Source organism: Oncorhynchus clarkii, chromosome 5 (assembly GCF_045791955.1).
Source record: "Oncorhynchus clarkii lewisi isolate Uvic-CL-2024 chromosome 5, UVic_Ocla_1.0, whole genome shotgun sequence".
NCBI lineage: Eukaryota > Metazoa > Chordata > Actinopteri > Salmoniformes > Salmonidae > Oncorhynchus > Oncorhynchus clarkii.
Window position 1 is genome coordinate 87,232,891 of NC_092151.1, and position 14,017 is coordinate 87,246,907.

Consider the following 14,017-nt stretch of genomic DNA (forward strand, 5'->3'; position numbering starts at 1 on the left):
TTTGTTTGTGTCAAAGTGAAACTGCAGTGTGAAGCAGAGCGCCTACATGTCATACAGGGGGGTGTTTGTTTGGAGGGGGTCAAAGTGAAACTGCAGTGTGAAGCAGAGCTCCTACATGTCATACAGGGGGGGTGTTTGTTTGGGTCAAAGTGAAACTGCAGTGCTGCACTGAACTTCTTGGGAGATTCTCAACCGATAAGTGGTTGAAGAGCGTGTCAATTTGTTATTCGGAAAACGTCTTAAGCTCCCCTCGGCAGCTAGCGGGGAAGTGTTTTTAAAATTCGCCACACCCCCTTTTCAATCAGCTGTTGTTTTTCTTCGAGGAGAAAAGCATGTAACCATTTAAAAACACTCTGTGCCTCCCAGGTGGCGCGGTGGTCTAAGGCTCCTACGGGCTCTAGCGACTACTGTGGCTGGCCGGGTTGCATGCACGCTGACACGGTTGCCAGGTGTACGGTGTTTCCTCCGTCACACTGGTGTGGCTGGCTACCAGGTTAAGCGGGCATTGTGTCAAGAAGCAGTGCGGCTTGGTTGGGTCGTGTTTCGGAGGACTCTTGGCTCTCGACCTTCGCCTCTCCCGAGTCCATACAGGAGTTGCAGCAATGAGACAAGACTGTAACTACCAATTGGAAACCAGGAAATTGGGGAGGAAAATGGGTACTCTACGTATCCATATAGGCCTGTCTATAAAACGTATCGCTAAATTAGTTTTTATAATTTCACACATTTATTTGGGGATTCCACCCCCTGTAAATGGGATTAACCGTACGTTCCTCAATGACCTTTGACCTTTTACAAGAGCAGGTGAGGAGAGGACACGAGATTCTCCCCGTGCCTCAGAAACCACAGATTACTTGACATCCTGTAGATTAGATGATAGGTCCAACGTTGAGGATTGGTCTAATCTCACAGTTAGTGAACCTTATTTAAGGCTGTTTTATTACAAACCTTTGATATGATAAATCATGTGTGACCCTAACCCTAGTTAAGGCCTCGATTCATTCCGATCTGCGCGCTATACCGTGCTTGACATTTAAAGGTCATTTCCAATTGAGCCTACATATGCAGTGTTTACCGTGAATGCAGCCTCCGCAAACTTTCTTTTAAAGTGCATAGCCGAACATGGCCGAACAAATTAAAACCTGGTTTAAAGCCCATATTATCCCTATGGGTGCGTAGCCTATCTCTCCTATGTCTCTCCTCTGTCTCTGACAGTATGTCTGACAGTATCTGATTCACTGTGAAAAGGGTTTCACTCTACTCAATTACAATGGTATTATTTGTCGCAAACTATGTTTCGTTTTTTTCGCCTTCACAAAGATGCACACCCCAGAGGATGAATACTTCCCTTTCTCCGTCTCATAACTCTCAGGAAAGGAAGGGCACCACACCTTGGGATCAGTTCAATACAGCCTTCTCTGTTCACATCAACAGGTAAAGAAAAACAACAGGTTTATCATCATGCAGTGTTTTCTAGTTAAAAAGTAGTGTCTGCTGTAGCCTAGGCATCCAGCCATTTTCCTGGTGCAGGGGACAAAAAAATAATATAGACAGACACAAATAAGTACCGGTACCCTGACACTGTTGAATGCCTTCTATTCTCTGGTTCCCCCAATAAAGATGTGATGGGGGGAATAGTCAAATTAATTGTCACTTAGGTAGGTCCATAGAATTAGAATTCTATTCCTATGGGTAGGTCATTGTTTCACATGGCCTGGCCAAAGGCCATGACCTCTCAGTTCAGCAGGAAGTGCTGCCCTCGACCCCAACCCTTCTGGCTCACTCAGTTGCCTACTTCCCCCAGCCAGGTTGTGACGTGATTGGCTTACTTCCCCCAGCCAGGTTGTGACGTGATTGGCAGGTTTATTGCCTGACTGTTGAGATTACAAGAGGCCATTTTGTGAATTACCTACAGAGGGGGGAGGAGGGGTTAGTGAATGAACAGAACGTGCAGTGGAGAAGGAAGGAATTAGTGGTCTTTGACGGACAGGTGTTAGGTACCCAATGGAAGAATCGCAATTGCATACTACTCGCCTCCTCTCCTCGCCTCCTCAAAACCCATTGGATGAGAAAGCCAGAGGTCCCTCCCCTCTGACCTTCTCCTCCAATGGGTTTTGAGAAGGAGGAGGACGCGAGAGGACGCGAGGAGTATGCAATTGAGATTCTCCTAATGTCTAAGGACAGGGTCATTCAAGGAGCACAAGTGCAACTCAGGTGCTTGGTTCACCCACCAACCCTTTAGAGATCATGTGACCAGACTCCCTATGCTTCTCTCCCTCCTTCTGCAGGTACAATAAACTTAGTCTAATCTCTCCCAAATTAGACTGTAATGGGAACAGAAAAAGCCCTCTTAGTGAAGTAGGTAGGTAGATATTCATGTCCCAGTGGAAACTAAGTGGTAGAGAAGCTTAGACTTGTGCAGAGAGACCATGCTGCTAGTCACCTGCCAGAAGTTCCTGCTCGTGCAGAGAGAAGAGATGGTGGGAGAAAGAGGAGGGGCGAGAGAGCGAGAGAAATGCTATATTTGGTAATAGTATACTGTTAAAAATGATTTGTTTCAATTGATTATTTCTAGTCATAAAGTTACATGGGCTTATTCAAGCTCTATCAACTTTAAAATTCAAGCCTTTCTAACTTACATCAAATGTACATTGACTAATAAAAGGTAGTTAAGTCAACTTCACCATTTGTCAGTATAACCTACTATTATTCATAGTTGAATCAATTTCAACTTTAGTTATATCAACTTTAAATGTAGAGTTATACTAACACAGAATGTGTTATATTTTCTATGAATCTAACTTACTTTCAGGTTAAGTAGAGTGCCTTCAGAAAGTATTCAGACCCCTCGATTTATTCCACATTTGTTGTGATACGGCCTGAATTCAAAATGGATTCAATCGATGTTTTTCTCTCACCCATCTACACACAATACCCCATAATGACAGTGAAATGTGTTTTTAGAAATACAGAAATATCTACTTTACATACAGTGCCTTCAGAAAGTATTCAGACCCCTTGACTTTTTCCACATTTTGTTACATTACAGCCTTATTCTAAAATGTATTAAATCTTAAAAAATCCCAATCTACACACAATATCCCATAATGACAGAGTGAAAACAGGTTTTTAGACATTTTTGCAAAAGTATTAAAAACAGAAATACATTATGTACATAAGTATTCAGACCCTTTGCTATGAGTCTCGAAATTGAGCTCAGGTGCAGCCTGTTTCCATTGATCATCCTTGATGTTTCTACAACTTGATTGGAGTACACCTGTGGTAAATTCAATTGATTGGACATGATTTGGAAAGGCCCACACCTGTCTATATAAGGTCCCACAGTTGACAATGCATGTCAGAGCAAAAACTAAGCCATGAGGTCGAAGGAATTGTCCGTAGAGCTCCGAGACAGGATTGTGTCGAGGCACAGATCTGGGGAAGGGTACCAAAATATTTCTGCCTCCCCTCTCTGCCATGGTGGAGTGCTGCAGAGATGGTTGTCCTTCTGTAAGTTTCTCCCATCTCCCTGAACAAGGCCCTTCTCCCCCGATTGCCCAGGCGCCAGCTCTAGGAAGTCTTGGTGGTTCCAAACTTGTTTTATTTAAGAATGATGGAGGCCACTGTGTTCTTGGGGACCTTCAATGCTGAAGAAATGTTTTGGTACCCTTCCCAAGATCTGTGCCTCAACACAATCCTGTCTTGGAGCTCTACGGACAATTCCTTCGACCTCATGGCTTGGTTTTTGCTCTGGCATGCACTGTCAACTGTGGTACCTTATAAAGACAGGTGTGTGCCTTTCCAAATCATGTCCAATCAATTGAATTTACCACAGGTGGACTCCAAGGTGTAGAAACATCTCAAGGATGATCAATGGAAACAGGATGCACCGGAGCTCAATTGCAAGTCTCATAGCAAAGGGTCTGAATACTTATGTAAATAAGGTATTTCTGTTTTTAATACATTCATATAAATTCAAAAAAAGTTTTGGCTTTGTCATTATGGGGTATTGTGATGTCATTATGGGGTATTGTGATGTCATTATGGGGTATTGTGATGTCATTATGGGGTATTGTGATGTCATTATGGGGTATTGTGTGTAGATATCTGAAGAAAAAAACAAATATTTAATCTATTTTAGAATAAGGCTGTAACGTAACGAAAGGTGGAAAAAGTCAAGGAGTCTGAATACTTTCCGAAGGGACTGTAAATGAGATATTTCTGTATTTCAATTACTATAAATTTACAAATAAATCTAAAAACATGTTTTCACTTTGTTATAATAGGGTATTGCGTGTAGATGGGTGAGAAAACAGTATGTCATTCATTTGAATTCAGGCTGTAACACAACATAATGTGGAAATGTCAAGGGGTATGAATACTTTCTGAAAGCACTCAATTTAGTCTCTTGAACATGTGAGCTTTTCCACCAGTTTCAAAACTGGCAATATACTAACGTCAAGTAATGTCAACCCATCCAACATCTACAATGACATTTTCAGAAACGGTTACATTACCTTTTTACTTGTTAAATGTGGATGTTTATCTACCTTTGTTGAATGCAATAACTGAAGTCTCTCTGGATAAAAGGGTCTCCTAAATGACCAAAATGTACATGTTAAAAATGCACAGTTGCAAAGCATGGTGACCTTCAATGCTGCAGAAATGTTTTGGTACCCTTCCCAAGATCTGTGCCTCGACACAATCCTATTATTCTAATAGCTCCACCCCACAAAACTAAGTTGAAGTCATCTGAACAGCAGTTATGTTGTTTCCAATTGATTAGATTTTTTGGGTTGTGAATTTCTAATTTGATTATACACAATCTTTATTGATTCAACTTAGTTACACACTGTAAGTATAGACAAGACAAGTTGTTGTTGAACTTCATTTCTAATCAACACAACTTGTTGCTTCCGTAAATTTGACTACAGGTTTATGAATTTCCAAGTTGAGTAAAACAGTTTTTTTGCTTACTTGATTTAATACATTTTGACATTGAGTGGAAGTCAACTAAACTTAGATTTTTTTTGTCAACACATTTTGCAATTTGTCTGAATGCCAATATATATTTGTTTGTGTAATTGTGTCCTGGGGGATTAAGTAGTGACTTGCAACGCACAATTGATGAAAAGTTTATAGAGTAGAAGTATAATCAGGTGGTTCTTTCATTAGAACAGGGTGGTGTATGTGACCCATCGCTACACTGCCTAAAAGACAGAATGTTTGACAGTCACAGCTCTAACAAACAAGGTGTGTGTTCCGTTTTGCTTCAATGTTTGCTACGTTGTGTGACGGTTTGTACGGAACGGCACATTCCCCTAAAACGGTGCACACCATTCTGCAACAGCCTTTGAGGTACGTTTGATCCCGTTTGGTGGGTGTGGCCTGAACAATATGGGTGCGACTATTTGAAATCACAAAACTCGTGCAACACACCATACGGTAATTGCTCTCTAGGCCACCATAAATCATTTTCCCCCCAACTGGTCGTTCAGTACCGTTTCCGTTGAATTCAGCGTTGCACACCTTTCCGTCATGCTGAACGCACCCCAGTCAAACCTGAGTCAGCTCTAGTACTGTATTCATTGGAAAAAGAAAAGTACAAGAGCACGCGCCGTCAGGTTGAAATGGTTTATTAGTTAAGGAATATCAGCGTGTTACAAATGTGATACAGGACCTTCTAAACTCAAAACAGAAAAGGCCAAAAGCCAAATGTCTGAACCCCTTTTAAAACACCACACAGGAAATAAAGAAAACAGCATCTCTACAAATAGTGAATTAGTCAAAACGCAGTAACAAAATACATGGTTAGAACAAGCACAGAAGCATGGTTGGTTGTGTGTGTGTGTGTGTTCGCGTTGTTACTAAACTGACACTGGTTTCATTTGATGACTCAGTTGTCATGTGCGGCAGCTACTTCTTCTATTGGTAAATCAGCAGTGTATAAAAATATGTAAAAAAGGCCACCATTAAAGATTGGAAAAGCAAAATCCAGCTTTAGTTTAAATGACAAAGCCATGATGGGAGTGACCCTCTTTCTCTGAATAAGGCTTCAAACTGCATATCTTTAAATGTGTGTGGGAGTTAAAATGACAGTTTAAAATGGACACAACTGTTCAGAATCACCTTCTAAATCAAGTCAACCCAAAGTTTTCCAGTACCATCACCCATCCTGACCAGTAGGTCCAAGGTAGTGTTGAGATGATCACAACAGTAGCTTCTTCTCAGAAAACAATACAACCTTTCAAAAGAAACTACAAACTAAATTGCACTAAAAGTGTATTAAATGTTGGCATTCTTAAGACGAAAAGGAAAATATATACAGCACGAAAAATATTGTATGCAAAGGCTTAATGTTGCTTTCGGCAACCCCCCCCCCCCCAAAATACTCCAGTCTTCACTGAAGACCCCCTGCCAAAATGGTTCCCCTGTCCCCTTCCTCCCACTCACCTACGGAACATCACGAAACACGATTATGTCACTAAGCCTGTTAGTTTGGGAAAGGTACCCCCCCCCCCCCATTGACCTCTGACCCTTAACCCTCAGGCGGAGGAGGAGAGGGCATCGGCGCAGTCGCTCCACTCATCCGTCTCGGGGTCGTAAACCTCCAGCGTGTTCAGGAAGTTGTTTCCGTCGAAGCCGCCCATGGCACAGATGAAATCACCCAGCACGGCTACACCCGCATTGCTGCGTGCCACGGTCATGCTACCGAGCATCCTCCACTCATTGCAGGCTGGGTCGTACACCTCAACACAGCGCAGGGCATGGGAGCCATCAAACCCACCAACCACGAAAAGCTTCCCTAGAGACGGGAAGAGAAGGAGATAGCGACAAGGAGAGAGAAGGGTCAGCACAAATCTGAGCAATGATTTGGAAATTTCTGCCAAATTGTACTGTATCCCCACCCCAGTGAACCCATGACCCTATACACGGTAATCCCCAGTTTAGAGCAGACCATAGAACCAGAATGAAGTGTCTTACCAGCGTAGACGGCCACCCCAGCCCCCCTGCGGGCCACGTTCATGGGGGAGATCAGGGTCCAGGTGTTGTTCTCGGGGTTGTAACGCTCCACTGTGTTCAGGCAGTTCCACGACTCAGCACCTCCAATCACGTACATGAAGCCATCTAGCTCACACACCGCAGCCTGGTGCCTCCCTAGGTGAACAGAGTTAACGCCAAACTGTTCCAGTTCTTCACTGACACAGTACACGCAATAAATGACAAGCACCATTAGTAAAGGCTTCCATCCTGGTGACAAGACAAAGAAGTCCGTTACCTGGAACCTTTTCCTCTGTGTACACTATGAGAGATATAGGTACAGTCTGTGTAAAGCAGAGGAGGCTGGTGGGAGGAGCTGTAAGAGGACGGGTTCATTGTAATGGCCGGAATGGAGAATACGGACCGGAGTAAAACGTGCTTTCCATGTGTTTCACACCGTTCCATGTATTCCATTCCAGCCATTACAATGAGCCCGTCCTCCTATAGCTCCGTAGTATATGTGTGGTATAGGTGCTTACTGATGTTGAGGGGAGCACAGTTGTTCCAGGTCTTGGTCACAGGGTCAAAAGCGTCACAGTTCTTCAGGCCTTTCTGCCCACAGGGGTCCGACCCTCCCACCACAAACAGCTTGTTGTTCAATGAGCAGACACCTGCGTTGCAGCGGTTGGTTCGGAGCTCTGGCACCTGAGCCCACGTGTCAGTGTGCGGATCGTAAGTCTCCCCACAGCTCAGCTCGTCCGAGTGGCCGTTGGAGCCGCCCATCACGTACAGCTGACCCTATGAGAGATGAGAGGAGACAGAGGGTCAGGTTTAAGTCAGACAAGCACCTGTCAGTCCTGTGAAATTAGGGGTCAACGGTCAGGGTCGTACCATAAGCACTGCCATCTGGAAGCGAGCCCTGGGAGTCCGCATGGGAGCGGTGAAGGTCCAGCGGTCGTCTTTGGGGTCGTAACACTCCACCGTCCTCAGGCACTCCTCTCGGTTATACCCTCCTGGAGACGGAAAATACACAGAGGACACCAGGTCAGCCTGGGCCTACAGAACCCTTAATATGAGCATACAGCTCACACAGAAGACACCAGGTCAGTCTGGGCCTACAGAAGCCTTTATATGAGCATACAGCTCACACAGAGGACACCAGGTCAGTCTGGGCCTACAGAAGCCTTTATATGAGCATACAGCTAACACAGAGGACACCAGGTCAGTCTGGGCCTACAGAACCCTTAATATGAGCATACAGCTCAAACAGAGGACACCAGGTCAGTCTGGGCCTACAGAACCCTTAATATGAGCATACAGCTCACACAGAGGACACCAGGTCAGTCTGGGCCTACAGAACCCTTAATATGAACATACAGCTCAAACAGAGGACACCAGGTCAGTCTGGGCCTACAGAACCCTTAATATGAGCATACAGCTCACACAGAGGACACCAGGTCAGTCTGGGCCTACAGAACCCTTAATATGAGCATACAGCTCAAACAGAGGACACCAGGTCAGTCTGGGCCTACAGAACCCTTAATATGAGCATACAGCTCACACAGAGGACACCAGGTCAGTCTGGGCCTACAGAACCCTTAATATGAGCATACAGCTCACACAGAGGACACCAGGTCAGTCTGGGCCTACAGAAGCCTTTATATGAGCATACAGCTAACACAGAGGACACCAGGTCAGTCTGGGCCTACAGAACCCTTAATATGAGCATACAGCTCAAACAGAGGACACCAGGTCAGTCTGGGCCTACAGAACCCTTAATATGAGCATACAGCTCACACAGAGGACACCAGGTCAGTCTGGGCCTACAGAACCCTTAATATGAGCATACAGCTCACACAGAGGACACCAGGTCAGTCTGGGCCTACAGAACCCTTAATATGAGCATACAGCTCACACAGAGGACACCAGGTCAGTCTGGGCCTACAGAACCCTTAATATGAGCATACAGCTCAAACAGAGGACACCAGGTCAGTCTGGGCCTACAGAACCCTTAATATGAGCATACAGCTCACACAGAGGACACCAGGTCAGTCTGGGCCTACAGAAGCCTTTATATGAGCATACAGCTCACACAGAGGACACCAGGTCAGTCTGGGCCTACAGAACCCTTAATATGAGCATACAGCTCAAACAGAGGACACCAGGTCAGTCTGGGCCTACAGAAGCCTTAATATGAGCATACAGCTCACACAGAGGACACCAGGTCAGTCTGGGCCTACAGAACCCTTAATATGAGCATACAGCTCACACAGAGGACACCAGGTCAGTCTGGGCCTACAGAACCCTTAATATGAGCATACAGCTCAAACAGAGGACACCAGGTCAGCCTGGGCCTACAGAACCCTTAATATGAGCATACAGCTCACACAGAGGACACCAGGTCAGTCTGGGCCTACAGAACCCTTAATATGAGCATACAGCTCAAACAGAGGACACCGGGTCAGCCTGGGCCTACAGAACCCTTAATATGAGCATACAGCTCAAACAGAAGACACCAGGTCAGTCTGGGCCTACAGAAGCCTTTATATGAGCCTACAGAGCAAACATATGTGTATACAACTTGACTGGAGTCCACCTGTGGTAAATTAAACTGATTAAACATGATTTGGAAAGGCACACCGCTGTGTATATAAAGGTCCCACCGTTGTCAGAGCAAAAACCAAGCCATGAGGTTGAAGGAATTGCCCGTAGAGCTCCGAGACAGGATTGTGTCGAGGCGCAGATCTAGGGAAGGGTACCCCAAAAATTCAGCAGCATCCCCAAGAACACAGTGGCCTCCATCATTCTTAAATGGAATAAGTTTGGAACCACAAAGACTCTTCCTAGAACTGGCCGCCCGGCCAAACTGAGAAATCGGGGAAGAAGGGCATTGGTCAGGGAGGTGACCAAGAACCCGATGGTCACTCTGACAGAGCTCCAGAGTTCCTCTGTGGAGAAGGACAACCATCTGTGCAGCACTCCACCAATCAGACCTTTATGGTAGAGTGGCCAGACGGAAGCCACTCCTCAGTAAAAGGCACATGATAGCCCGCTTGGAGTTTGCCAAAAGGCACCTAAAGTACTCAGACGATGAGAAACAAGATTATCTGGTCTGATGAAACCAAGATTGAACTCTTTGGCCTGAATGCCAAGCGTCACGTCTGGAGGAAACCTGGCACCATTGCTACGATGAAGCATTGTGGTGGCAGCATCATGCCGTGGGAATGTTTTTCAGCAGCAGGGACTGGGAGACTAGTCAGGATTGAGGGAAAGATGAATGGAGCAAAGTACAGGGAGATCCTTGATGAAAACCTGCTCCAGAGCGCTCAGGACCTCAGACTGGGGCAAAAGTTCACCTTCCAAAAGGACAACGACCCTAAGCACACATCCAAGACAACGCAGGAGTGACTTCGGAACAAGTCTCTGAATATCCTTGAGTGGCCCTGCCAGAGCCTGGACTTGAACCCGATCTAACATCTCTGGAGAGACCGGAAAATACCTGTGCTGCCCATCCAACCTGACAGAGCTTGAGAGGATCTGCAGTGAAGAATGGGAGTCCCCAAATACAGGTGTGCCAAGCTTGTAGCATCATACCCAAGAAGACTTGAGCCTGTAATTGCTGCAAAAGATGCTTCAACAATGTACTGAGTAAAGGGTCTGAATACTTATGTAAATGTTATATCCGTTTTTTGTATATATTTTTTTTCTTCATAAAAACATATTATTATAGCAAACATTTCTAAAAAATCTGTTTTTGCTTCGTCATCATGGGATATTGTGTGTTGATTGATGAGGGAAAAAAACAATTTAAACAATTTTAGAATAAGGCTGCAACATAACAAAATGTGGAAAAGTCAAGGGGTCTGAATACTTTCCGAATGCACTGTAGATGACATGGTGACATTAGTTGTGTGACAGGACAGGGCTGATTTGAAAGATCCGAGACTGGGGACCGGTCAGTACCAGTCTCCAGATAGAGGCTCAGTGGCTGGTTAACTAATAGCTCTATCTTGCTGTGAAGAGATTGTATCTTAATGAGAATAACCTGTATAAATAAAAGGTTCAATTGACAATGGTTAAAATCTCCGTACCTGCAGCGATGAGCCTGCCGTGCAGGGTGGCAGTGCCCAGGCCAGAGCGGGCATAGTGCATGGTGGTCAGCGGGTGTTCCTCCAGCTCCTCAGGCTGGGCCTCGAAGCTGAGGCTCTTCATCAGACAGGGTGTGGCAGAGGGAGAGCTCTGGGGAGAGCTACGGCCATGCAGGAAGATCACACACAACACTCCATCCAGCACGGCCAGACACAGGTAAGTGTTGTCTGTGGAGAGAGAGGAGGGGAGAGAGAGGGGAGGGGGAGAGAGATAGAAGAGGGGGAGAGAGAGCGAGAAGAGGGGGAGAGAAAGAAGGGTGAGAGAGAGAGGGAGGGAGATGGGAGAGAGAGGAGGGGGAGAGAAAGAAGGGTGAGAGAGAGAGGGAGGGAGATGGGAGAGAGAGGAGGGGGAGAGAGAGAGAGGAAGGGGAAAGAGAGAGAGGGGGGGGAGAGTGCCATGAGTGGAGGTGATGGTAATAACTAAATTAAAAAACAAAGTTCTTATCTTAAAAGATATTATGCTATTCATACACATTATGTTATACACCTGCTAAGTTAATGTTTTAAGTATCCTTATATTTCTGTTATTAAGGTGCTATCACTCTGATATTAGTACACCTGCACCGTAGTCTCACTGGAGATGGACCTGACCTGAGCATGATGGCGACTATGTACTGTGGAAATACGCTGAAGGAAACTCTGTTAAACTGGAATCTAGTTGTTGTCATTTTGAGTTAACACACCCACTCCTCTGTTAAGTCTTCAAACATCCGACACACACACACACACACACTCCTCCGTTAAGTCTTCAAACATCCGACACACACACACATACACACACTCCTCCGTTAAGTCTTCAAACATCCGACACACACACACACACCCACTCCTCCGTTAAGTCTTCAAACATCCGACACACACACACACACACAGATACACTTACTGGTGGTCTTCTCGGAGGCAATATACTTCCACTCTCTCCTGCAGGGTGTGTTGGAGGAGGATCCGGGGGGCGAGGTGCTGCCGGAGGAGCTGGAGCTCAGCTGTCTCTGGGTGTTGCTGTTCTCACGAAGGGGCTTTTTCTGCAACAGCACAACCAACGCAGCTACAGTACAGAAACCCAGCCAGAGGGAAGATTCACAACATCTCCTACCGGCTACAACACCAGTTGGCCGCAGAGCACACGCTCTACAATCGGGCCTGAAATGGACTAATCCTGGCTTTGAACCGGCCTAGAACTACACCCAAACAGTCTTTTAGCAGTGCCGAGTAGTCCCCCAGAAACAGTTCAAACCAGTCTGCAACCCATTTAAAGCATCTAAACAAGCTGAAAGACGGCACAGACACAGGGTAGACTTGACCAACGAAGAAGCAGCTACATACTCAAAACACACAAAACATTTTGCGATCAGAACCCAATCTCCAAAAGACTAGACTCAATTGATCTGAGAACCAGTCTAGTGTGCAACGGAGCTACGCAAGCAGGTGTAGTGTTCCTAGGTTTTACACACTAACCGGCTGTGCCCTTGTTGCCAGGCTACATAAGGTGGATAGAGGCCAGGTTGGGCCAAGTGGCACAGAGTTAGCCCAGTATAGGGGCGGGTTGTGTACCTGCACAAACTGGATGTGGTCCTCTGCACCAACACCAAACACCCCATGTTCCTCAATGATGAGAGCGCCATCGAGCAGCTTGTGGTCGGCTGAATAGTACAGCGTTTGCACCTGCAAGACACACAGCGACACAACACCCATGTGGCAGGCTGTCTCCATGGCAACACACAGCAAAGCAGCACCCCGGGCAACACAGGAGGGAGGGGGAGGAGGGTTTGTTTGGGTGAGGAAGGTTCCGGTTGGTCTGTCGTCACCGGTAGGAGCCCAGGCTTCTTTATCAACATGGACACACAGTTGAAGGAACGCAGGTGGTTACAGTGAATGCAGGGACATACACAACATCTGCAGGTGCTGCTCCTGTGCAGACCCTTCCCTTCATAACATCTAAAAAAGGAGGAGGGGGGAGTTGGTAAAGATGAAGCATCTGGAAACGTCTTCAGTCCTCATGACCTCAACGCTTGGAAAACCCGCTCACAGTTGGCTGAGGAAGTTGGTCATTATAATTGCATGGAAAAAGGCACTGCAGCTTCTGATGTAAATCCATGAGTTATGATTACGTGATAGACAAAGCTTTTACATACATTATTGTTTCATACAAATAGTTCATAAATAAAACACGAAATTAGAGACGTTTCCAAACAAAATGACAGTGGGCATTGAGATAGAATAGAATATGCTTGAGCAGAGAACCATTCCAAAAGCTTCTTTACGGCCATGGTTAAAATGCCCTTGCCTACTTAAAGGACATCTCTTGGTTCTAAAAATGGGTTCATATTAAACTCTTCATCGAATAGTGAATTATGAAGGGAGTACCGAGTATGGGGGGGGGGGGGGGGGGTGTAATCATGGTTATGTGCTATGCAGATGGTATTTTCAGTGGATATGAGTTTCTGTGAGTGGGTATGGGTTTCTGTGGGTTTCAGTGAGTGGATATGGGTTTCTGTGAGTGGATATGGGTTTCTGTGAGTGGGTATGGGTTTCTGTGAGTGGATATGGGTTTCTGTGAGTGGGTATGGGATTCTGTGAGTGGGTATGGGATTCTGTGGGTTTCAGTGAGTGGATATGGGTTTCTGTGAGTGGGTGTGGGATTCTGTGAGTGGATGTGGGATTCTGTGAGTGTGTATGGGTTTCTGTGAGTGGATATGGGTTTCTGTGAGTGGATATGGGTTTCTGTGAGTGGATATGGGTTTCTGTGAGTGGGTGTGGGATTCTGTGAGTGTGTATGGGTTTCTGTGAGTGGATGTGGGTTTCTGTGAGTGGATGTGGGTTTCTGTGAGTGGGTGTGGGTTTCTGTGAGTGGATATGGGTTTCTGTGAGTGGGTATGGGTTTCTGTGAG

General features: G+C 45.8%; 1 protein-coding gene across 2 annotated transcripts in view; it reads right to left on the minus strand.

Annotated features, from left to right (window-relative positions):
- Positions 1-5,620: 5,620 nt before the first annotated feature.
- Positions 5,621-14,017, minus strand: part of LOC139409504 (influenza virus NS1A binding protein a) — a 49,306-nt gene continuing 40,909 nt past the window's right edge. For both annotated transcript variants that reach the window (XM_071154758.1, XM_071154757.1), the window contains exons 8-14: positions 12,681-12,791; positions 12,013-12,151; positions 11,073-11,297; positions 7,873-7,994; positions 7,521-7,779; positions 6,985-7,158; positions 5,621-6,805 (exon numbers count right to left, since the gene is read on the minus strand). In XM_071154758.1, the coding sequence (XP_071010859.1) occupies positions 6,546-6,805; positions 6,985-7,158; positions 7,521-7,779; positions 7,873-7,994; positions 11,073-11,297; positions 12,013-12,151; positions 12,681-12,791 (1,290 nt within the window). In that variant the 3' untranslated portion in view covers positions 5,621-6,545. The remainder of the gene's footprint in view (positions 6,806-6,984; positions 7,159-7,520; positions 7,780-7,872; positions 7,995-11,072; positions 11,298-12,012; positions 12,152-12,680; positions 12,792-14,017) is intronic.